The 26,561-nt window shown below is 38.9% G+C and overlaps 1 protein-coding gene across 1 annotated transcript in view; it reads left to right on the top strand.

Moving 5' to 3' along the window:
• The window catches only part of yeats2 (YEATS domain containing 2), a 36,783-nt gene continuing 10,222 nt past the window's right edge, over window positions 1–26,561 (top strand). The window contains exons 1-21 of the mRNA XM_082173438.1: window positions 1–143; window positions 554–671; window positions 773–870; window positions 1,609–1,701; window positions 2,732–2,959; window positions 5,105–5,217; window positions 6,767–6,928; window positions 7,311–7,422; window positions 7,934–7,978; window positions 11,173–11,374; window positions 11,646–11,870; window positions 12,479–12,640; window positions 15,695–15,789; window positions 18,705–18,887; window positions 20,838–21,078; window positions 22,438–22,599; window positions 22,793–22,911; window positions 23,169–23,306; window positions 24,893–25,075; window positions 25,265–25,601; window positions 26,292–26,426. Of these exons, the coding sequence (XP_082029564.1) occupies window positions 572–671; window positions 773–870; window positions 1,609–1,701; window positions 2,732–2,959; window positions 5,105–5,217; window positions 6,767–6,928; window positions 7,311–7,422; window positions 7,934–7,978; window positions 11,173–11,374; window positions 11,646–11,870; window positions 12,479–12,640; window positions 15,695–15,789; window positions 18,705–18,887; window positions 20,838–21,078; window positions 22,438–22,599; window positions 22,793–22,911; window positions 23,169–23,306; window positions 24,893–25,075; window positions 25,265–25,601; window positions 26,292–26,426 (3,133 nt within the window). The 5' untranslated portion in view covers window positions 1–143; window positions 554–571. The remainder of the gene's footprint in view (window positions 144–553; window positions 672–772; window positions 871–1,608; window positions 1,702–2,731; window positions 2,960–5,104; window positions 5,218–6,766; window positions 6,929–7,310; window positions 7,423–7,933; window positions 7,979–11,172; window positions 11,375–11,645; window positions 11,871–12,478; window positions 12,641–15,694; window positions 15,790–18,704; window positions 18,888–20,837; window positions 21,079–22,437; window positions 22,600–22,792; window positions 22,912–23,168; window positions 23,307–24,892; window positions 25,076–25,264; window positions 25,602–26,291; window positions 26,427–26,561) is intronic.

A 26,561-nucleotide genomic window follows, 5' to 3' on the forward strand; every position in this document is an offset into this window, starting at 1 on the left:
CCGCGCGCTCGCTGCGCTCTTTCCTGAACGGGAACGCGCCCTGCACGAGCTCGTGTGTCCGCGCGAGACTTTATTGTGCGCGAGACCAACAGAAGCTAACGGCTAAACACCTCACCTTTAAACATCTCATCATCACATTCAGCGTAGGTTTAACGTGTAAACAAACACACCTACAACTTTTGTGCGTGTTTACGTCACATTTTGCTCAGTTTAGTAAAGTGTCAGTGATGAGAGTTTAGCAATAACTGCTTAAAAGCTGTTGTTCTATTTAGCTTAGTGTGTGTGTATGTCAGATTAGCAGCGTCTTTCTGTTTTTCGTATTCTTAAACCTCTGCAACAACTAATAGCAGTTTGTCAAGGAAATATAATGACACTTATGTATGCTTAGATACTAGGTCTGTGTCTCAAAACCTAGTAAGTTGCCTACCCAGGACGCATTTTTGGGAATCATAAGAAATCAAGTAGGCATCTAACTAAGTTTTGAGACACAACCCCTGTGTGTCTGTAGGATAAGTTAGTTGTTGTTTATTTGTCATGTGTACTTTGTCTGCAGTCCAGCCAATGAGTGATCATGTCTGGGGTGAAAAGGAAAATAGAGGACAAAGATCCTGACTATGAGGACATCACTCAAGTGCAGGAGAACAAGAGGAGCAAAGTGGTGGAGCAGAATGGTAAGTCTAGGTTCCTAACAGTGATGTAAAGTATAACACAGTGGTTTACTTAATAGTGATTTAAGTAATTTTTTTATTCTGCCTGTTTGATTTTTTACCAGCCCGTGATGCTGCGGTGCAGAAGATTGATGCCATCATTAAGGATCAGTTTTCTCTTGAGATGAAGAATAAAGAGCATGAGATCGAGGTCATCGGGCAGGTAATCGTCTGTCCAACACTCACCTGATCTTGACAGTATGTCTCAAAACTATGTGGACTGGACTTCAGGACAGAACTTTATCTTATTTCTAGGCTAAGCAGTACTTTGTTAGGCCAAAAGTACTTTTAATGAGGGGTGTAAAAAGTACTGAGAAACTACATTCACTTACGAGTACTGTGTCAATATTTTATTCAAAAGTCAAAGTATCTTGACTAAAACATAGTTGAGACAAAGGAAACACTTGGAATACACTGCACAACTTTTAAAATCGGAAAAGATTTTAAAACAACTGACATTTAGCAACTAGTGTAGAATCTTCCAGAATGCAAGTCCGGACAAAAATCGTGGAAAAATTTGTGTAATGTATTCCAGATTTTTGTTTCCTATTTGTATGTAAGTATTTAAGTATAAACTTTTGTAGGCTTCAAAGAAAGGCCTGAAGTTCACCCATCATCAGCAGTGATTGTTAGTAAAACGCAATAGTTAAAGCAGCTGCTTTTGGTCAAAAGACTCTAAAATTGATGAGATGTCTCTTCACAAGGTTATGAAATATATTTTGTTTGTGGTTTAAATAAGGGTTAAGTGAGGTGATTTGCTTGTATGGACAAAAATCTAATATTTTAATATGAATATAAAATTTTAATAAAATAAATTAATCACTATAAATAGATCATAAAAAAATATTTACTTTGATGTTGCCATTAATAATGTTATTATTGTCATCTGTTTTTTCTTCAGAGGCTGAATGAGGCCAGGAGAATGATGGACAAGCTCAGAGCTTGCATTGTTGCAAACTACTATGCCAATGCTGGCCAGCCTAAAGTCCCTGAGGTAATGTATAGAGATACATTTTGTCTATAAAATGAAACGTGTAAAAAAACCCATTCATTTTCTCCATTGGGAACAATAATTTTTAAACATTTAAAGACAGACCTACTATGAGCAATGAGGTTGTTACTCGATGGTGCATGCTTTTGTTTAATCAGCCGAAAGTCATTCAACAGTGGAATTCCTGTTGGAAAAACTGATTCTGCAAAAAAAAAAAAAAAAACCTCTACCAAATATATTGTTTCTATGTACATAATTAGCATCTTTAAATGAATTCACTTGTTAAGTCTGACATCACGCATCACCATTTCGGGGTCCAAATGCTCTATCAGATGTCAAAAGCAAACAACAAATGGTGCTGATATATACACACTGCGTTCTCTACTACTACTGTAAAAAAAATCTCAGATGGCCAGACAGTGGTGATTCTTTTATTAATTATTAAAATATTGGTCCGGGACACTGTGAGCTTAGAGCCTGTAATGTACAGTACACTGTGAGTTTTTAAAAGCTTAGCTTTAATGTGTGATATGAATAAATAGTGCTCATTAAAGGCTCCTGAGATTGTATTCTCAATTCAAATGAGTAGAGGCTTGGACTTTACTTCACGAAATAACTAGCAGGTAGTTATATATTTCTCCATCATTTTAAATTTGATTATGTAATTTGAATTGCTTCAAGGGACTGTCGTTCTTTCCCTCGTTAAAGCCATTAAGTAGACACTTAAGTAAATCTTTTTGTCTGATTTTTAAATACATTTTTGCTCAAGTTAAGTTTTTAATCTTTTGATTCATCTCGTAGCTGGTTTGGTTCATGGCTTCTAACTCTAACTTTTTTTATATCCCTATGAGTTTTAAATTAATGTGAAAAATCCTGCTGGAACTAAGGCCACAAAAAAGTGGGCAAACACTCTTGCACACAGAAAATGTCTGGGTTTTCTCATTCTACATGAATAAACATCCAGTTTTGTTGCTGCTTTGTAGAAAGCTCCTTTAAGCCCAAACAGTTGATCACTGATTTCATTTGCTTCCAGGCCACTAAGAGTGACCCATCTGTTCTCAACCACCCTGCCATAAAGCGCTTCCTGGATTCCCCCTCCCGCTCCTCGTCTCCACTGAACCAGAATTCAGAGACGCCATCACAGGTCCAGTCTGAGACCGAATCCCTCAGCCAGCATGGGGAAGCTGGGGAGAGAGAGACAGACAGCGGGAGAGAGGATGGGGCTCCACGTGAACGGCGACCCGGCAGAAACACAGGAAAGGTTAGTGGCCCACACACTATCAGAACATAAGGCTTTAATAGGTTTTCAGAATGTAGTAATAATGCTGCAAAACCCCATTTTATTAGAAGAACCTCAAAGGTTGTGTCATAGTGATTTTACCATAGTTCAGGGGTGTTTATTTAAGCCCAATGTGAAAAATAGATAGAAAAGTAATAGAAGACCTCTATGATTAATTAATATTTTTAATAAACAAATCTGATAACATTTATGAAGAATCCAATTAGATAAAAAATGCTTAATGTAGTATAAAAACAGCACTTTGCATTTTAATGCAACACGACATGTTGATAGCAAATTTACAAATCAAACACATTTTGTTGTCCTTATGTAGGATATAAAACACTTTGGTAACAAAGTCTTTATATAATGTATATAATATATATATCATGTATGTAATAGTATAATGCATTATAAACATATTCACAATGTATGTTATGGCGCTTTTCCACTGCATGGTACGGCTCGGTACGGTTCGACTCGGCACGGAATGGTTCGGCTCGCTTCGCTTTTCCACTGCGTGGTACGACTCGGCTCGGTACGGCACGGTTCGGTTCGCTTTAGCTCGGTTGCTTTTCCACTGCAGTTAGTACCGCTTCAAAGTGAGTGTGACTGATCGTTATAGTTGCCGTCTCTACTGCCATGACATCATCATATTAAATGCGAATTTTTCATTCCGGGTTTCCCCATCCGCTCCTCGGCAACCAACGAGAGGAACGTCTGCACCTCGTCCACTGACCACGATTCAGCCATTTCTTTTTTTTAAGTTTATACAATGTTTTTGAAGCAAATACTTTTAAAACAGGTGCTACAGCGTTGGCTGTTGTCTACTGGCTATTTAAATAGCGGGTTTAGTGTCTCGTGTTGTAAATACAATTACGCTGGTAGTGATGATTCTGTCTGACCAATCAGTGATCTGCAGTGTTTCCACGTCACATTTTAGTATCGGTACGGTACGCTTGGAACCTCAACAGAGGTGGTACCATTTAAAGCGAGCCGTACCGTACCATGCAGTGGAAATGCGTCATAAGTGAGCCGTACCGAACCGAGCCGTACCGTACCATGCAGTGGAAATGCGTCATAAGTGAGCCGTACCGAACCGAGCCGTACCGTACCATGCAGTGGAAAAGCGCCATTAGATAATAATAATTCTCATAAATAAATAGCCAAAGTGAAAACGCATTATAATATTTGCAGATTCCTTGTTACATCTGAAGTTGGCACAGTTTGGCAAAGTTTTTAATGCATTATACTTTCTAAAGGTATAATAACAATGAATAGATAAGTAGTATAACTGTGGTTACAATTATTCGTGAGACCACACCAGGGCTCCAGACTGCAACCGTTTTTCCTGCCGGTGTGACTCAATTTTGTTAGAGGTCACACTGGTGTGACCACCACGTTGCCCAACTGATAAGAGCTGCCATTTCTGTTGCATATGAGAAAAATCAAACGGTGAACAAACGAAAGCAGAAAAAAATCGTGCTACTCGTTTGAGCTGCGCCGATCGTGGGCCGATCTTTGATCATGCGACACCGTTACAACACAGCACTGGCAGATCCAATGAAAAAGCATTTGAATTCATTGCAGAATTCTCTGTTATAAACAATATCAGATCAAACAGTGCTGATGTGGAAACCACGCTTTCCAGTCCACAAATCACCAACATTCACCATGGATTTAATGTAGTAACACTAATATAGTAACATGGCATTGTGGCAGAAATAGTAGTCAAATGTTTTTACATTATTAATTTCAGGGTTTGTTCAACCTTTTGAGAGTGAAATTCACTGACTTTCAAGTGCTTTACACAACTTTTTCCAGCACTTCAAAGCTCTAAATGTGAATAACTGCATTGCAGGTCGATTTAAGGAGTGCCCCTAAATTTTCATTTTGTGCTCCTAAAATCTTCAGTGTGGGGCTATAGTGTTGCTAGTAATAAAAGTTAGTATGGAGCCCTGCGTACAATGCATTATAAGGTGCATTACAAGGCATAATTAATGCATTAAAAAACTTTTATAATGTATTCTACATAAAGGCTTTAAGTTAAGTGTTATCAAAACTTTTTAATACATGTCTGAGCCATTACTTGACAGTAACAATTTATTATTACTTGCCCATGTGTAGGACACATTTGGTGTGCCATTATCCTTAGAGCAGCATGTGACTTACCATACTACAGGAGAGGAGGCTTCTCGACTCTACATGAAGAAAACCATTGTTGTGGGCAACGTATCAAAGTATGTAGCCTTTATTTGTCTCTTTGCCCTTATTTCACGGATAGATCAGAGTGCTTCATATTACCAATTTCAATTTTACTAGATTAGCTTGATGTCTTTTGCACTAGTAGTGTGAACCCTGTATGAATTAAAAAACATTTGATCATTTGTAGTGTAGATCAGCTTTATCCCAACAACCAGAGGGCTAATGGCCTACATTTTTGTTATTGCTCTTGTGCACTAGAGAGTTTTGATTTAGCACCTCTGGGATGTTCACTGATGTTTGTGCTGTTTCTCTGAACAATTCTGGTGTGCCCTTGAGTAGGACGCTTTTTTCTCGGTTCTGCAGTGCAACCTTAAAGGGATAGTTCACCCAAAAAGGAACATTCCATAATCATTCTATTTTCATATCATTTTAAATCTGTATGCCTTTCTTTCTTCTGTGGAATACAAAAGGAGAAATATCTGAAGTGCCATGATCATACCAAGACAAAATACGCCTGATGTCAAAGGTTTAAGTAAAAAATGCCTTGTATGGCTTCAGAAGACTTTGAATATATAGCACATCTGTAGTGAGGAGCTAGTCTCAATTCATTGAAATCTCATGAAAAAGAGTGATTGATAAATTAAGAAGAATGTCATCCAGATTTGGAATGACGTGGGTAAGTAAATGATAACAGAATTTTCATTTTAATAAAAAAAAATTGAACCATCCTTTTCTTGTTCCTCTGTCAAAAAAAAAAAGATCCTGAATGAATGCTAGCCATTGATTATTTGGATAAATGCTTTTATGAGAAACAATGGATATTTCTATGAGCTTGTATTAATTTTTAAATGCATAACTTTCTCTGGAAAATCTCAGTATTATTTTTCCGAAAGCCAATAAACCTCTATGTGGCAAAAAGCAAAGCTTTAGCTTTCCCTAGGCAGCGATCTAACCTCATTTATTCTGCATTATCACACAGTCCTTGTCTTCTTTACCTCATAAAATCCATTCAGAGCATGTGAGAGAGACGCAAGTGTGTGTGTCTGCATATCAGCAACGATACAAGCTCATTTTTTTTCTGCCTGCAGAGCTACTAAAGATCTTTATGAGACTGTTTACTTCAGGGCCAGTGTGCTGAAAAAAACTCACCATCTCAAGCTGTTTATCTATCTAAACAGCTCTACATTCTACATTTATGTGTTTAGCAGATGCTTTCTTTTCTGAGAAACTTAAAATGAAGTGCACAAATCACATTACTGAGGCAGGTAGCTGAAAATGCACAATGCATGCTGAGCTGAAAAGAAACTCACAGCTTTGGCAAAGTAACTGACTGCTACTGAATGAATATATAACAAAAATGCTGCCTACTGAAGCTTGAAGAAAAGTGTTAAGAATTTCTAAATATTTAAAATATGTTTAAAGACAGTTACTGAGAGGTTCATACTGTTTTTTTTGTTATTTTTTTTTTCTAATTCTTGGTTGTGAACTAAAATCCTGACCCAAACAATAAGTGAAAGCTTGTGTGTATGCTACTATAAATTGATTTGAGTTTGATTTTTAGATTACTGTTGTTATCTTTCTCAGGTATATTGCTCCTGATAAACGTGAGGAGAACGATCAGTCCACACATAAATGGATGGTGTATGTTCGGGGTTCTCGTAAAGAGCCTAGTATCGATCATTTCGTGAAGAAGGTCTGGTTCTTCCTGCACCCTAGCTACAAGCCCAATGATCTTGTGGAAGTCAGGTGTGTGTTAACTTGCCTCTCTAATTAATTTATTGTTTCTGATTTGTTTCTAATATTTTTGAGGAAACTGAATTTTTTTTTTCCGGATTCTTCGGTGAATAGAAAGTTTAAAAGAACAAAAAAAAATGTAAATAGATTTTTTTTTGTAACATTATAAATTACTTGTATAAGTCACTTTTGATCAATGTATCCTTGCTGAACAAAAGTATTAATTTCTTTAAAAATAATAATATTCCGTTAGCAATGATTCATTTTGCTACAAGCAATATCAACACAGAACAGGCAGTGCCCTCTAGTGGAGGAGACTATATGCATCCCTGTGGTGCTTTTATTTCTCTCTTCTGAGGGAGAAAGACTCTTTTTAAACTGTGTGTGTGTTTAGTGAGCCACCGTTCCACTTGACACGTCGAGGGTGGGGAGAGTTTCCTGTCCGTGTGCAGATTCACTTTAAAGATCAACGGAACAAGCGTATCGACATCATCCACCACTTAAAGGTCAGACGCTTACCGACCGCTTCCATACACGCTCTCTTTGAACCCTTTTGTTGCCCTTTTCATCTTTTCTTTTCTCTCTGTTTCTCTTTCTTTGTACTTTTTTACGTGGTACATTCAAACAGTAGAGGACATCCCCCTCTATATCGTTCAAATTAAATTTTTTGAGTTTGTGTGTGCATATTGCACATAATAGAATATGCCTGTATGAATCCATCACTTTATGCTGGATTCTCTGAGTCTAAAGGGTGAAATGGTCAATTTTAAAAAGCTTTCTGTCTGTTGATATTTCTTTTCTCCTTTATCTCTTGTCACAACAATCCCTTTTGTTATAGGTAAAAAATACAATGGTTAAATAGAGGGAGATGAATTGAGATGTTAAGACAAAAGGAAAGTTTGTGGATTAAAGTACTTTCCTTAACCCACCATCCTCTTAGATTCTTGACAGCAAAGACTGTTGAATGTCTTCTTTAATGTCTCTGTTATTTATCTTCTTTTATCTGTTCTCCCTCAGCTTGACCGAACATACACAGGTTTACAGACTTTGGGAGCTGAAACGGTAAGACACAGAGTATCTTAATATTTACAAGAAACTACAGCTGTGCTTATAGATATACATAATTATGTTTTTTATTACAGTTTTTCTCAAATGCTAAAACACATTTCACAAACGTTTCCTCCATGTTCCCAAATGTCTAAACACAACACCCTTTTCTAAAGCTACATAAACACAACCACACTCAAACCTCTCACTTCAAAACTCAAACTTTCACACCAAAAGAGCAGCTCGAAGCTTTCAAAAATGTAAACACTATACACATCATTACACACTACAGCAAAACAATTGAAAACACAATGCTCAATTTGTGAGAAGGTTCTTTGTTTCATAACTGCCAATGCATATTTTTTAGAAACTTTACAGTAATGGATCTTCTTAGATCTCTGCAGAGGATTAGACATTTAGATTTGTGAGTTTCATATAGCTTTCCTGTAGCTCAGTGGTAAGAGCATTGCGTTAACAACGCAAGGTTGTGGATTCGATCCCAGGGGATTGCACATACCTATGTATAAATGTATAGGATAATGCAATGTAAGTCGCTTTGGATAAAAGCGTCTGCCAAATGCATAAATGTAAATGTCATATGAAGAGTATAAATCTATAGTAAATTCTGCATGTACACTACTGTAACACAACTCAATGCAAAAACAGAATCTATTGCACACAACAGTACTCTTGAAAACATGATCAGGGAGTGAAGGTTTTTTATTTACTTTATTCACACCACACACACCACAATCACTGTGCAGCATCATGTCGCTGAGCTGCATCGGGCCACATCACCTCATCCACATCGCAGGCTATATTGTCTCTTGCCAGGCACCGCGGGAAAAACGCCCTGGAATGGCGAATCCATCCTTGGAAGGCCTCCACTGGGATGTCAACACAGGCCAGCTCCATTGCCCTTAGGAGGTTCTCTCTAGTGTATGGTTGTCTGTCATAAACCTTCCATCTCCACGATGAGAAGAACTCCTCTATAGGGTTCAGGAAAGGGGAGTAGGGTGGCAGATAGACGTTTAAAAAGTGGTTACTGTTGGTGGTGAACCACTCTCTGATTTGGTTTGTTCTGTGGAAGCGTACATTGTCCCAAATGATCACATAAATGTGATGTGCGGGCCCAGGATGGTGTTGTTGGCGGTCCAGGAGGATGTCTTTTAGCTCCTCTAGGAAGGTGAGGACACATTGGGTGTTGTAAGACCCAAGGACAGCATGCCAGTTTCATCCGCATCTTTTGGCGCCGGAGAACTCGGTCTATTGTGGCCAAGCTGACATCATCAATGCTCTCAAAGTTGACATTATCGGCAATGACTTTGTCTCTGATCTCCCGGAGTCTGATGAGGTTGTTCTCACGAACCATCTCCACAATGAGGGTTTCTTGTGCCGCTGTAAATATGGCAACCCTCCCATCTCTATGTGGCATTCTTTCAACTCTAAAGAAAGAAACATGTGTTGTCAATTGACATGTTTTACAATACAGTAACAACTGATTTGAAACCAATAGACTACTTTCACGGGCTTGTAAAATTGTATTGTGACAAAGAAAGCAAAAGAGTACAATACCTGTTGTGTTGTCTGAATGCCCTGATAATGGTGGCCACGGTGAACCTACTCAGGTTTGGACGGACTCTTACAGTCCTGCTTCAGCCATTGTCATGACATGGTCAATGACTGTTGCTCGCATCTCGTCCGTAATGATGGTGCGAGGTTGTCTTGCTCTCCCTCCTGGACCTTCTCCTCTCTCTTGTTGGCCTCCTCCTCTCCCTTGTTGGCCTCCTCCTCTTCCTCGTTGGCCTGCTCCTCTTCCTCCTCTGATTTGAACTCCTCTTCCTCGTTGGCCTGCTCCTTTTCTTCCATGGCCAGCTCTTCTCCCTCCTCTGACTCGATTTCCTCTTCCCCTGACTCTGCCTTCATCCATTGTGTTTGTTTGGAATCTTCAGCAAACTGTGCACTCTGAACTTGCTTTTATACATGTGGTCACAGCATTCGCAACAAGTGTCTTCAATTTTGAGTCGTTGTGTGTAATGAATGACGCCAGGTGTGTTCATTGTGTTCAAATATTGCTGACTGTGGCAAGCCTTTTGCATCACATGAGCTTTCATTTGAGAATATGAGCAGAGTTCTTTTGCAACTTGTGTTTTAGCAAGGAAAAATGTGTTAAGATTTATGAGAACGGAGGATTGTGTTTTGTGAATTGTGTCTTCATGTGAAATGTGTTTATGATATTGGAAAATGATGGCTAGATTTAGTAAATGTGTTTAGACAACTGGTCATTTGGTTTAGAGGATTGGCTTTTGTGTTTTAGCATTTGAGAAAAACTGTATTATTTTAAAATGAGAGAGAGCTTAAAATTGAGTTTTCTTTTTATTCCATACAACCCAGCAATAGCACAACTATCACAAAAGGCTACAAACATACATTAATGCTCAAGGAAGCATCACACAATATTAAGAACCAGTATATAAAGTTTTTAACAGGATGTATAAATTCAGTTATTGTCATGTGGAATATTTGTAAATATCTGTTATGTTAAATAGTTTCATCATGACACTACTAAATAAAAAAAACTACATTAAATTTGTATTGTTTAAAAAACGGACTGAAGGGACTGTAAGGCGCTCAGAGTGAGAACATTGTGTATAAGTGCCTGCAAATTATCACAGATAATTATCAACTTAAATAAGGAGCTCACTTATCTAAATGGGCCAAGAAGAGACAAGGTCTCAATTGTGAATATAGTGATGAAAATGTCATAGTCATAGATGATGGAAAGCACAAAACTGGAGTTCTGGTTAGTGTGGTAACGCAAGTGTCAGACAGGTAAATTAACAATATGGGTGAATGTGTCCAATGAAGATTTGTTGTTGTTGTCACTTGTAACAAAGGAAGAAATGATGCCACAGTGTAATTAAATGCTAAACTGTGTAAATGATTTTCCAGAGTATGTGCACTAAAAGGTGTGTAGAAGGTACATTTTTTACTCTAAGGAAAAAATGAATTGATGAAAGATGTAGGGTTTTTTTTAGCTACAGAACTCAGAGAGCATAAATTACTTTTCAATCTGGACACAGTAAGAGTGCAGGGTTTTTATAGTTCTGAAATGATTTTGCAATGACAATGTTTATTGCAAGTGTCAAATATATATGATTTACCTTTAAAATGCCATTTTTTCATTTTCTCTGTCTTTTTTCCTAAAGGTCGTGGACGTTGAGCTCCACAGAAACTCACTGGGCGATGACTTCTTCACTTTTGCCCCCTCATCTTCTTCATCATCATCTTCCTCTCATCTGCCGTTTGTGGGCGGATCTGGCTCCTCCTCCTCCACAGCTGCCCTGGGCTCTCGGCGACACTCCTCTCCCTCTCAGCACCCTCATGATGATCAACCCAGCTTAGAAAGAGGTAGACAAAGCATACACAAATGCTTGTCCAACTGACAGGATTCCACATAATTAAAAGGATTAGTAGGATGTTTGCACTTTATTGCTGTTTCCAAGCCTAGACCTTCATTATACAGTCCTTGCCCAAGTCACTTGTGTGAAAATGCATGTTGTGTTTGTGGGAACAGCTTAAGCTGTTTCTAAATGATACTTATTGAAGTTATATGTGTGTAAATTACTTCTTGATTAAATCTGTTGATTAGAATCTTAACATTTTCTCGTTTCCCCCTCAGTTCCAGGTGTCACTGTCAAGACTGAGTCGATGCGTTCTTCGTGTTCTGAACGAACTTCGCAGTCAAATAGGTCTGACAAAATAACCCTTGGTTCCCACGGAAACTCTGCCTTTCAGCCAATCACGGCCAGCTGTAAGATCATTCCACAAGGGCAAGTGCCCAGTCCCGCCGAATCACCCGGGAAATCATTCCAGCCGATCACGATGAGCTGCAAGATTGTGTCTGGTGAGTCTCACAGGAGCACAAAGGAGGTGGAGAAGAGCAGAGTTGAAGTGCAAGCAGTAAAATCCTCTATATAAAGTCTCTTTCATGTTGCTCTGGCTTTTTTTCTGCTAGAGAATGCTAGATTTTCTAGAGAAAAGGAGACTGTCAGAAAGTTGTAAAACTCCTCTGTAATGCATTATAGATTTGCTGTCAATGTGTGACAGCAGATCTAAAGCCCTATTCGGATGGGACTAGTTTAACATGGAGAGGTGGGGTAAAATAATAATTACCAGAGCTTCTTACCAGATTTTAGTCCCATCCGAATGTGCCATCTCAGTAATCATTACGGACGATGTCAGTAAAGATTACGGCGACTTTTACCTTCAGTAAAAAGGTCCGGAAAAATTACCTCAGGTAATAATCCCTCATACTAATCCCGTGCGAATAGACCCGCTGTAAATATGTACGTAAATATTTCGTAATTTCGTGTTTAAAAGTAGTTTTCCGAAGACTCAAACTGTTCTGTAATGCATTATGGATTTGCAGTCTGTGTAACTCTGAAACACAGTGAGAAATTTATAAGGGTCACACTGTAAATCTATTACAGAAACATAATTTTTGTGTTCCAGGCTCTCCTATCTCCACCCCTAGTCACTCTCCACTTCCCCGGACATCGTCATCCACACCAGTTCACATGAAGTCCAGCCCCTCAGTCATAAATAACCCCTATATTATAGTGGACAAACCAGGACAGGTCATTAATATGGCTGCATCGTCATCTGCAGCTACAGGTACATACATCGCATCACTTCCATGTTGGTTTTATTCCCTTATGGTCAACATCACAGAAGTTCTGCTTGGCGGTTATTTTTGTTGCTTTGCAGCAATGTTCTGGTTGTAGCAAGGACAGTGAAATAATTTTTTACTTGAAATTTGCCGCATCGCGCATGAGGAGGCCACTTAGTGAGTGTCAGGTGTGAAAAATGAAGACAAATCACAAAGTACAAGTTCCCCCTTCATTTCTTTTTCTTTATCCTTCTCGCACTCTCTCTCTCACACACACTTTCTGTGCTTCACTCTTTCCCATGACTAATGCTGTGGGTTTGCAGGCCATCATAAGACCAAGTTGCCATAGCGACCACATCACTGAGAGTTTAGGAGTGTGTGGAGTATGGAGTTGATGTAACATTACTGTGTGTGTAATGTGTGTAACACACACACACACACACACACACACACAAAAACCTCCACACAAACACACCTACATGCTCTTAGGGATAATGTTTGTGTGGGTGGTCAGAGCTCTGTGCTGTGGTTCTAAAGCATAGTGACCATTAGAGATGGGCAAATCAAGAACAAACATAGAGATACTAATCAAAACTCAATACTATTTACCACCCCATGACTGTAGAAATCATAGTTGTCATTTTTCTCAGGTACAGTAGACACTTGGATATAACATTTGAGTGCATCTTTGATTGCAAATAATGCTGTTTTGTATGAAGCTTACTAGGTTTCAAAATGCAGCCAATCTGACTGTGTTCTGATATGGTCTCTGCAGAATTCATACAACGGCATGAAAATGAGGTGCTAATGAAGTCTGAACATCTAAGAAACATCTGCTTTGAGTTAAAGCTAACATCAACATATAAAATATTCTGCTACATGCTTTTATGAATTATTAAGGGATTGCCAAGAGATTAGAAATCCCTACCAGGAAAATGTATCTATGACATGAAGATGAGTAAAGCTGTTTTACTGTCCTGATTCATTCAGTTGTTTGTTTAAAAATGAAAATCACGTGATAAAAATGAAATAACAGTATGACAACTGTTGTCATTTATGTTGCTTTTCCTAATTGAATGGAAAAGAATTTGTCTTAAATTTTGTCAAGAGTGTCAGAGCAGCTTCACAAATTCACTGCATGCATTTTCTTGAGCTGTGTGTCTTTTTGTTACTGGAGAACAGAGCTTGTGAAAATCAGGCTGTGAATCTGGAGAAGCAGCAGCATGCCAACCATCCTGGGAGATGGATGGTGCATTATGAGATTTGGAGTAAATAAACTGCTTTGTTTTTTCAGTTCACACAGATATACTGGAGAAATTGAGCACAGAAGAGCAGAGCTGCGATCTTAACACGTTTAGCTTAAACATTGAGCTGCAGAGTAACTCACAATTTCATTGTGCACAAATGGCGCTTTTCCACTGCATGGTACGGCTCGGTACGGTTCGACTCGGCACGGAACGGTTCGGCTCGCTTCGCTTTTCCACTGCGTGGTACGACTCGGCTCGGTACGGCACGGTTCGGTTCGCTTTAGCTCGGTTGCTTTTCCACTGCAGAGTAGTACCGCTTCAAAGTGGGTGGGACTGATCGTTATAGTTGCCGTCTCTACTGCCATGACATCATCATATTAAATACTAATTTTTCATTCCGTGTTTCCCCATCCGCTCCTCGGCAACCAACGAGAGGAACGTCTGCACCTCGTCCACTGACCACGATTCAGCCATTTCTTTTTTGTAAAGCATTTTTGAAGCAAATACTTTTAAAACAGGCGCTGTGTTGGCTGTTGTCTACTGGCTATTTAAATCTAGCGGGTTTAGTGTCTCGTGTTGTAAATACAATGACGCTGACCAGTGATGATTCTGTCTGACCAATCAGTGATCTGCAGTGTTTGCACGTCACATTTTAGTATCGGTACGGTACGCTTGGAACCTCAACAGAGGTGGTACCATTTAAAGCGAGCCGAAGCGAGCCGTACCGTACCGTACCATGCAGTGGAAATGCGCCATAAGTGAGCCGTACCGAACCGAGCCGTACCGTACCATGCAGTGGAAAAGCGCCAAAGCGTGCCGTACCGAACCGAGCCGTACCGTACCATGCAGTGGAAAAGCGCCAAAGCGTGCCGTACCGAACCGAGCCGTACCGTACCATGCAGTGGAAAAGCGCCAAAAGATGCAGACAAAAAACCTGTATGTGCCAAAGTTTTTGTCAACCTCTGAGAAAAAGTTTTAAAGAGCAAAAAGCACTGTGACACTGACACATGATATATTCACATATAAAAGACGCTTTGTTGTAGGGCAAATGTTTGAGCTTGTGGAAGAGATCCATAGAGATGCTTTGTTTCATGTGTTTTGACCAATCTTGTTGTGCTGAAAAAATTGATTGGTTTGAAAAGGCCTTCACATTAAAATTAAATAGAAATTTACCTATTTGCTTAATGCATTTTATTGATCTTGAGGTGAGTGATTCATCTATGAAATATTTAATAAAAAAAAAAAGTGCCTTTTTAATCAAAATGATCAAATTATCTTTTTAATCAATTAATCAAAATCATAACCTGATTTTCCGATTGATTTCGCTCACGCATGTCGGACTTCTCCAGCCAGTCATTTCATCGGCAAAAAAAATTCCTACACCTTTCTTTAATCGAAATAACTTCCCCTCCCTCGTACAGCAACATCTCTTCTCTTCTCTGATGACATGTTAACTGGCGCGAGGGTGGGACAACCTGTCACTCACATGACATCTCAGCAATAGCAAACCACAACAATCTAATCAAATCCGATGGACAAAATCAAGTCCTGCCCTAATTGTTTTCTAATAAAGCTGTTTGCCTCCATCCAATCAACAACCAATGAATTGAGCAAGTGCCTGCCCTAAAAAAAATTATTTTCTGAAATCCATTTTACTCAGATGTACATCACAATACAGAAGAAAAGATTGTTACTTCCGCGACTTCTGATATATTGTGACTTCAACACATACTTCCATTAGGCATGGGTTGTTTATCAGATGAAGTGTCATATCTATTTGTTATATCTGCTGTATCCATGTGTTTATCCTAGGCAGTCCATCAGCCAAGCAGAGCAGCACAGCCCATGGTGCTCGATCACCTGCTCCTAAAGTTCACACCAGCAGCTTCCTGTCCTCTGGCGTCAAGGTGAGACTGAAAGTATATGTGTTTCTCTCATAGTGTATGGATTTATTCAATGCAACCCTGCTTTGATTTCAGTTCAGGGTCTTACTGCTGAAGTCCAGCCGTGTGGTTAGGACTCCTAAACAAGAATTTACCTACTCTGAGTGTTTTTTGCTTCCCTTTAGCAGTCTCTTAATTCACTACAAAAAGTAACATTCCTGTTACTTTATCCTCTACAGTAAAAGACCTGGGTGTTATACTTGATTGCAACCTGTCTTTTGAAAATCATATTTCATATGTTACAAAAACTGCCTTTTTCCACCTTAGAAACATTGCTAAGCTACGTAATATGCTATCAGTTTCTGATGCAGAAAAGTTAATTCATGCATTCATGACCTCGAGACTAGATTACTGTAATGCTTTATTAGCTGGTTGTCCTGCATCCTCAATAAACAAGCTACAGTTAGTCCAAAATGCCGCCGCTAGAGTTCTTACGAGATCAAGAAAATATGATCATATAACACCGATTTTATCATCACTGCATTGGTTACCTATAAAGTTCCGTATTAATTACAAGGTATTGCTACTGACTTATAAAGCCCTAAACGGCTTAGCTCCAGTCTATTTAACGGATCTTCTATCGCCCTATAATCCATCGCGCTCTTTAAGATCACTAAATTCAAGGCTTTTGGTCATACCTAGGATATCCAGAACCACCAAAGGAGGGAGAGCATTTTCACATTTGGCTCCAAAACTCTGGAATAGTCTTCCTGATACTGTTCGTTGCTCAGACTCGCTCTCCCAGTTTAAAACTAGATTAAAGTCGCATCTCTTCAGCCAGGCATTCATATAATAGTTTTAATCTTACAGTTCAAAATACAATCCGGTCTTTAGCTCATAAATGCCAGAGGAGAACTGGCCCCCGACTGAGCCTGGGTTCTCCCAAGGTTTTTTTTTCTCCATTAGGTCACCTGATGGAGTTTTAGGACACCATTAGGTCACTTGATGGAGTTTTTCGGTTCCTTGCCACTGTTGCCTTTGGCTTGCTCAGTTGGGGATATTTTGGGGATATTTAATTTAATTTTATCAATCAATAAATTCCACTTGAAACAAACCGTGTTGTATTATTTTAATTTAATACTGTGAAGCTGCTTTGATACAATCTGTATTGTGAAAAGCGCTATACAAATAGACTTGACTTGACTTGACTATCTTGACTATAAATGGCTTGATTTATTACCATGCATAGTGGTGAGCATCTCTCTCTTGCTTCTACAAGGCAACTGAAGTGAAGGGTGGGTGGATGAAAATAGAATATCAGAATAAATGATGTGTGTATTGTGATTGAAATCAACTATAATTGAAAAATACAGATGTAGGCATTTGAAAACAATGTGGCACAATCAGTTCCCCTTCAGGCAGATTGGCAGGATGAATCAATCCATTTGTGTTCAGAGAGAGCTGTAATGGAGCTTGTAAGAGGGAGGCACTCCTGAATAGAAAATCATTTGTCTGTCATTGTGCTTTAGAGCTATATTAATATGGGCTCTGCTGTTATTTACAAACTGAAAAGATAGTGTTTGACTGAATCATACCGACAAAGCTTTAATAGGTTGTCTGTCCTTCTGTTGAACTGATGAGAAACACACTGAAATTAGGTAATGATCTTTCTTTCTCTCTCTATGTGGGTTATTCTCTGAGGCTGTTTCAGTGTTTTCTGGACACTGCAGGCTAAATTAACACCAGTAGTTATTAATAGGTACTGCCAGGCGGTGCAGTAAGCGGTCTGCAGCAGCTGTGTGTGTGTGTGAGAGTTTAAAATGGGACATCTATCTGTGGCGTGATGCTGCTGCTTTTGCACAAGCTATGCAGAGGACTGGAGTATTCCCAGAACTCACTCACTCACTCACTCACTCACTCACTCACTCACTCACTCACTCACTCACTCACTCACTCACTCACTCACTCACTCTGGCACTTTCTTTACTGGCACTATTGATCAATTTAATGCCTCCTTTCTGAATAAAAGTATTCATTTCTTTAAAAAAAAAACATCTGACACCAAACTTTGGAACAATAGTGTACTTGACTGAATTTATTTTTTCCATGTTTCAGGATTTAAAAAAAACGTTTTGTCAGAAGCTTAAATGCTTGAAAAAAGTTTTGTAATTATAAATTGTGCCTATGAATTTCTTAAACTATTTTTTTCTTCTTTAAATGACAAAGTGAAGGAATAAAACTATCATATGTCCATGATACATGTGAATTCCTTTAATAGTGTTTAAAAAGCATCCCAGAATGCCCTTTATGAATTTAAGAGAATGATCTGTGTACATAGTACATAGGTGACTAAAAAGATAAAATATAAGAGAGGTTTGATTTACTTAACATTTTGATCGCTATATAATTCCCATACTTCCATTTGTGTTATTTCATAGTCTTAGGACTTAGTCTTAAGTGATAAAAATAGTAATAATTATAAAGAATGAATAGGTGTGCAAACTTTTTTTTTTTTCACTGTAGTTTCCTGAAGGAACAACATTTGGATTTAAATTCATATTTAGAGTGTTTAAGCGTGAGCGTTGTTACTGTTGTATAGAAGAGCAATATGACAGTGATGATGTGTGTTTTGTGTGATGGAGCTTGTGTAAGTGTGTGTTTTGCTGTGTGCTACTGGCAGGAGAGGTGAATCTCGCACAAGTTCACCGAGTTCATCTCAATGTTCAGTCTCTCCCTCAGAGAAGTGTGTTTCTTACCTAAGGGAATGTGAGATTCACTAAATTAACTTTGGATTTGATCTCACATCCAATATCTCTGATAATATCTTGGTTCAAATTGAACCGTGAATCAAACTGATGGTTTTTCAGTGCACATCTCGCTTTAATACGACACTCACAGAGTAATAAAATGTCTCTGCCTGACTGTCTGTTTGTCTTAAGGTTATAATCAAGCAAGAACCAGGAGAGGTGCCCACCCAGCCGTCACCACAGCAACAGGTGATCTCTACGGCAACATCCCAGCAGCAACAACAGTATGTGACTGTGAAGGGCGGTCACATGATAGCCATGTCGCCGCAGAAACAGAGCGGGGCGGGGGCTGGAGGAGGGGCCACACCCAGCAAGGTTTCTATGTATACTTTTAGTTTTGTTTTACCATACTGTTCATTTTGCTTATTTATGTTTCATAGTTGTTTGACTCTTCAGTCACAAAACCAATAACATATCTTTCAGTTCTTTGGCTGTATTTCATGGCTGAAAACATTTGAGCATCAAAGCTCAACGATTGTTCCGGTCCACATATAATATCCAAAATTGATGTCTAGCTAACTTCCATACAGAACTGTAGTGTTTCTATAGTTCCATCCCTTGTTGAATGCTACCCGTCCTGTCTGAGAGAGTTTTTGAAAACTGGAGTGCGCTGTGGTCATGCGGTCTAAACATATCTCAGGTCATTGTGTCTCTCTGGACGTCCTACTCGTCTCTTTACTGCAGCCTTTTTTTAGCACTTGAGAGTCAAAGTCGCTCCTGTTTAGAGAGACTGTCCATCTGCAAACGCCACTCTGCGCAAAAAAGACATCTTAGTTCTCTGACTCTACAATAGAGGCTTAAGCACATTTATTTCTTTATTTTTTTATTCCATATTTTTACACAGATCTCAAGGTTTAAAGTCAAGCCATTTTCTATGATCTTTATAAACAATATAATTTGTTAAAGATGCATTTCCTCGATCTGGCCCATTTAAGGGTGTCTTCACACTTGGCATGTTTGGTTTGATTAAAACAAACCCTGGTGCGATTGCTCTGTTAGTGCGGTTCATTTGATTAAGTGTGAACGCTGCCATCCGAACCCTGGTGTGCACCAAACAAGCCGACAGAGACCGCTGAAAAGATGGGTCTCGGTCCGCTTCCAAACAAACTCGGGTGCGATTCTGTGAAATATGAATGCAACACTGACCAAAGACATGTAAACAAAACAAAAACGGGACATATCACAAGATGTGACTCTAAAAAAGACAGAATACTCTAGCATACCTGTTTTTTCTCGTCACGATGTTGCCCATCACAGTTCGGTACAGGCATCAGAACCGCGTCTTCTAGAAGCAGATCTTCGTTTGTGTGTGTGATGGAGAGATTCCTGCTGCTTTTTTGACTCCTTTACACATTTTATAAGCTCTTCACGAGTTCTCAGCTCCATCATATGACATATGTACGCATATGCATCGAGTGCATTTATCCCAGCACACAGCATTGTTTTGGATGTTCGACAAGTCCCGTCACAAAATATGAGTAATAAAAGCCGACCAATCAGTTTGTGAACATATCCCAATGCCTTTAGGTTCGGTATCTTTTAGGTTTTGTGTTAAAATGCCAATGTGAACACTATTTACATTTTTTTTGGTCTGGACCAAAAGATTTCTATTTCAAATAAATAATGTTCTTTAATAGTATTTCACAATTTTACTCTTTTTTACTCTTTACCCTTTTTATTTTTTATCCGATAAATGTAGTGAGCATTAGAGACCTCTTTAAAAAATATTAAATCTTACTGACCCCAAACTTTTAAACGGTAGTATACTTATTTTTTAATTTTTAAAAAATGAAGAGCAGAGAAAAGATGTTGATTAATTGTTTTATAAACTGAGTTTTGTACCAAAAGGTGACCAAAAGTCTAACTTTTTTTGTAAGTAAAGCTTTAAGTAATGGCACCTTTTAAAAACTGTTTACAAAGTGCTTTACAGAAGAGAAATACATGTGTGCATTCACAGAAAAGAAAAACATACACGCATAATAGAAATAAGACAATAAAACAAAATACAACAATAAAATAAATCAAGGAAATGCCCCAGTGAACAAATGTGTTTTGAGATACTTTTTTAAAAGTGCATAGTGAGTCGACTTGTTACTGACTGGTTAATGATACTTTTTAATTAAAAAGTTTTTCCAGATCCAGAGTAACTGTGTGTGTGTGTGTGTGTGTGTGTGTGTGTGTGTGTGTGTGTGTGTGTGTGTGTGTGTGTGTGTGTGTGTGTGTGTGTGTGTGTGTGTGTGTGTGTGTGTGTGTGTGTTTGCGTAGGTGTTGGGGATTCCACTGGGCTCTGCCGTCAAACAGGTCTCCATGAGCAGCGGGCAGATCTTGGTTGCTAAGTCCAGTCCCTCTGTGTCCAAGGTGGTGGGCCAAAAGCAAGTGGTAGCACAGGGCGTCGCTAAGGCAATCGTCAGTGGAGGAGGCAGCGGTGCAAGCGGCATTGTGGGACAGCAGGTGCATGCTGGTACCAAGGCAGCAAGTGGGTCTGGAGGAAGTGGCAAAAGTGGAGGTCAGAGTTCATACACTTTTTTTTTTTTTTTTTTTTTTTTTTTACCCTCATCATGCCATAAAGTAACCCATATAGTTAAACTGATCTCTAATATGCTATGTCTTTCTTTTAAACAGGTCAAAATTAATTAATGAACTAATCTTAACTAAGGGTGATGACAAGTTGTCAGCATTAGGTTGTTTTTTTTTTTGTCCTCACTGAAAATCTGAACTGGTTTATAATTATTTGCCGAATCAGTTGCTGATTTGTTCAGATGCATGAATCCATGTCTGAATTGTACAATAAAATTGTGTATGTTACATGTAGTCATTTTTAGAAGGTAAAGTGTGTATATGTGTGCAAAGTACAGAAAGCATTTATCTAGCCAGGGATGCTAATTAAGATGTTCAGAATAGTAGTGTGTGTGTGTGTGTGTGTGTGTGTGTGTGTGTGTGTGTGTGTGTGTGTGTGTGAAAGCATCTGTTTTTGTGTTTAGAGATGTGTTTATCAGGCTGATCAGCAGATGTTGTGCTGAAAGGGGAATATCACAGGGCTAATCTAAGTGTGGCTGTACTGCAGAGCTGACTAAACCATTAGGAATCGCCATTACTCAGTCAGACACTAGTATCTTCCTGCTGCCACAGGGGGAAACAGGATATAGTTTGATTAATTTTAAAAACACCCAATATGTGGATGCGCATTGAAAGCTTGTTTCAGTGGTATATGAAACAGTCTTTAAGCCGTGTCGCTATATATTCTGTCTAGGTTCTGTACTTTTTGTCTTATGAGTCCGCTTATAATGTTAGTAGAAGCTGCACCAAAATTAGTTTCATTATTCTGACCCTTAAAGGGACAGCTCAGCAATAAAAATGTATAATATTAATAATTAATTTACTCGTCTCTTATGTTGTGCCAAACTTGTAAAACATTTTTCTTTCATGAACCACAAAAGAGTGAAAATTAAGTACACTACCATTATTTGTGCAATCAAATTATCTTATTCTCACCAATGCTGCATTTATTCGATCAAAAATACAGTTAAAACTGTAATATTGTGAAATATTACAATTTAAAATAACTATTTTCTACTTGAATATATTTATAAATATACTGTCACTTTTGATCAATTGAATGCATCCTTGCTGAATAAAAGTATTAATTTCTTTCCAAAGAAAATCTGACCCCAAACTTTTGAATAGTAGTTCACGCTGCTTTTTCCCATACAGGGGAAAGCATATAGCCGCCGTGTGCTTTCAAGGACAAAAACACCATGAAAATAGTTAATACGGTTCAGAGCCATACAGTTGCTTTCAGTGAGCAAAAGGTCAAGTTGATATTCACTGAAACTTTTGGTGATTTGTGTTTATTTTTATTTTTCAGTAATGGCTACCCTCCAGCTGCCAGCAAATAACTTGGCAAACCTGGCCAATCTGCCTCCAGGCACCAAACTCTACCTGACCACCAACAGCAAGAACCCATCGGGCAAAGGCAAACTGCTACTGATCCCACAGGGAGCCATTCTGAGAGCCTCACACAGCACAGGTCAGACATACACTGACACACTACATGTATCATGGGATTTGGGAACTATCATTGTCTCTCTGGGCCTGTTTACATCTTGTATTAAGATGTACAGTATTTTGATGGATCGGATCACAAGTAGACGAGGGACACATTGAGACCTGTTTACACAACTGGTGTTTCAATCCATCACGTTTTTTGTGTCCATCTGTAGGCCAGCAGTCTCAGAGTTCTAGTTCTGGAGGGTCACATTCCTCCAGTGGTTCCTCAGGGACTGGCAGCCTGCCTTCCAATTTATCCTACACTTCTTACATCCTTAAACAGACTCCGCAGGTAATAGTCTTTGTTGTAAACTGTTTAAAATAAAGATTTTTACACTCTAAGTCTGTGGAATGGATCCTGATAAACTCTGTTTAGTTCAGTTTAACTCTTGCATAATCTATATATACTCTAAATAACCTTTATTTAATATGTTTAGCTCAGCGGGTGCTCTTGTTGTCCAAAACAGTGTCTAGTCAAAGACACACATTCCAAAAGCCTTTCCCTGTCAGTTTGTGTTACGTTGACGAAGTCACTATTGATCTTTCCAGGGCACGTTTTTGGTTGGCCAGCCAGGGGGCTCTGGGAAACAGAGCTCTGGTGGTGGTCATGTGGCATCGAGTCCTGCTTCGAGTACTCAGCAGGCCATTCGAGTCACAGCAGGACAGAAGGCAGCCATTTTGGCTCAGGTGTGTAACAAAGGAAGGATTTAATAACACAACATTTCCCCTTCTACTTTATATAGTTGTTTAGCTTCAGGGATATGTAATGTAATGTAATATGTTATTGTATATTACAATAATTATTATAAGTGTCAAAATGATTACTATATCATTTATTTTATTATTTTATATATAATCATTTATATTAAAGTTATTTTATTTATTATATAGATGGAGCATATTGGATTGGAATAGACAGGTGTTTAGGTTGTGCTGTAGTTTTGTTTTTACATGCAAGATAATGCAGTTGAAAGATGTTTTGTCTTTTTTTTCACAGTACCTGACCCTATTTAACTTTTAATTAAATTCAACATGCAAGCTCACAATTCCTGGGAAATATAATTTCTTTTTGGTGTGGTTCTGTAGATAGCGATGCAGAAAACACTGAGATGGCTTCAACAGCGCATTCATTTCCCTTGCTAAAACAGTCATAGTTAGCTTCAATAAAATAAAGAAATAAAATGTTAAAACACACACACTCACAGTGACTCAGAAGGAGTGGGATCAGTTTAGCTACTGTATAAAAGCAAAAGTGTTCAGGGCTTTGCCATTATTTCCTCCCTCTCTGTCATCGCTTTCTTGCTCTCTCTCCATCTCATTGATCTTTCTTTATCTCTTTTCTTTTTTTCCACTTGCTGCACTTTCATTAGTGTTACACAACGCCTCTTCTGAAAAGCTCACACTCTCTAGAGCCCTTCCTATGTATGTGTGTGTGTGTGTCCTGATTATCAGATAGAGGCTAATGAGTATGCCTGCAGCTGACATTTGAGCTGTAATTCAACCTGTGAACACACGCTCATGCACATCTTTTCCTTCCTTCCTTCTCTTACTACCTTTCTTCTTGTTAATTATCCATTAAAATCATACCCTCATTATTCTCAATATAAAGTGTAGCACACAGGGCACCATGATTTCTGCTCATAATTTTTTTATAAGAACTCTCGTTATCCCCTTCAGCACAGGTGAGACTAAATCAATCCTTTTCCTCTGGTCCGTTAGACCTGCTTAGAATTTGTTTGTGTACAGTAAAATGGTCATATATATCGATCAGCTCCTGATGTACTTAAATACTCTGAAGGTGGTGGTGGAGTATTTGTATTTGAAGGGTATTTACTGTGTGCTTGAGAGAGAAGAAATATTAGAGGGTAAGAGATGGGCCTTAGGAACTGAACATACAAGAATGAGTGTGAGAAACAAGTTAAAGTCTTCTTGCTATATAATTCCAAGCTATATAATGCTTTATGTAAAAGAGATATCCACAGTATTTTTCTCACCCTCTTTTTAAGTCCAGTGAATATATTAGCATGAATATTAAAGAACATAATTGCCAAAGTGGTGTGAGACAACATTTCGGTTTATTTACAGAATGTATGAATAGATAAATGAAAAAATAAACTAATAATCTATTTCACTTCAGTAATGTTATGTTTTAAAATTAAACAAGACAAATATTGGGAGGGACTAGTTTTTATGAACTGAAAGCATTAAAACTAAATGCATTACATATATATATATTTTTTTTCAACTTCTTTCTCTTAATGTTTGATTGACAGGTGGTGGGTGGGTCTCAAGGTTCTCAGGTGAAGCTGTCAGACGGCTCAGTGAAGATGGTAACAGCTGCCGCAGCAAGTCACCTGAACAAACCAGGCACAACAACCCTGAGAATGACGGGAGGTGTCATTACTGCCACAAGCTCCACCCCAACAACACCCAGTTCCACGCCAACCTCTCAACATGTAAGAAATGTATCTTTTTTTGATAATGCGTGACACATTGACTCGAATTGACGTACGTATTAGGTAGCTTAGTCATTATCATCATTCTGTTTCTTTGTCATGATAGAAACTTGTGTTGTGCATGGGTCACAAAGTTAATGTCTAAAGTTATTTTGACCTACAGCCCCTTTAATGTTTTTCCCTGTACAGTCAGCAGAAGGCAGTGGAGCATCCTCCTCTCAGCCATTACCTCAGACAGCTAAAGCACCACCGCAGCACCCTGTGCTTGTAGCTGCCAATCAAGCTGCCGTGATCAGTGCTGCCAAGAGCGCTAGCTCTGCCGCCAACACAGCAAAGAGTTCTGCCTCTGGCACTGGGGCCGTAGTCACAGTTGCCAAGACCGTCAACATGCCTCTTATCAGTCTGTCAAAGGGGGCGGGGTCGTCTGTAGTGGGCGGGTCCAAAAGCGCCAGCCCTTCATTGGTCACTGCAGCATCACTGATTGGGGGAGGAACTTTCAGCGGGAAAACTGCTTCCACCATCTCAGGTAACCAGTCATCTGCTGTCCAGAGTTGCCAAAAATTTTGTCCTTAAAGTGTGGTCACATTTACCGTTGTTCAGGAATCCAAATAATCTGGAATTTCGCGCAAGGACGAAAGATTTCCCCACGCAGATTTAGTTATGGGTTGAAATTGGTGATGCGAATTTGCAGCATTGACCGACAGAAAGCTGCTTGGTTTGAAAGTGACTTCTTTGTGAGCTGTGCTTCATACATCACTGCATTATTGACAATAGACAATGGACCTTTTTTGCCCACAAAATTTCGCTAATATGATCAACACCTTTAAGAATGGCAAACCACTAAAGCTCCCACGGACTCTCACAGATCACAAATGTAATTATATGAAATGTAATCTGATGACTGAATGGCCTTGACCATTAGCTTCAGGAGTGAAATAAATCTTTCTCAACACTGAATAAGGGGTGGGTGGTGTGTCAAAGTCTTATAACTTCATACATCATCACAGTAACTTTATCATGATTCATGAATGGAAAAATTTAAATTGGTTGACTTAATAAAAAAACACGTTACAACAAATTTTTTGGGATAATGCAAGCTGTCCACTCCTTCTCTGAATTGACTTCCGTAAAGTTCATGAATCCTAGCTTGAAATGCTTCATTTATTAAATTTTTTGGTCACTGTTTTGTGTTCACCATGATTCTCTTCACTTGCAGGTATGTTGAAGTTGCACCCAGCTCAGTCCAGTTCCCAGCAAACGGTTCTCACCATCCCAGCCAATCAGCTGAAGCAGCTCAGTGTGGGCAGTGGGTCCTCGGCGCTGCAGACTATCTTGATGCCTGTTGGCAAAGGTAACAGCACCCTGTTCCTCTGATACCCACTCAGCCTTACTCACACTCCTGATCTCTACAGTCCTGAAGGCTGCGAGTGTGAGTCCGTGTGATATTGTAAAGTTAGATTATTTTTCAACTTCATGCTCTAGTTAA

The sequence above is a fragment of the Leuciscus leuciscus genome (assembly GCF_965113295.1).
Source record: "Leuciscus leuciscus genome assembly, chromosome: 6".
Lineage (NCBI taxonomy): Eukaryota > Metazoa > Chordata > Actinopteri > Cypriniformes > Leuciscidae > Leuciscus > Leuciscus leuciscus.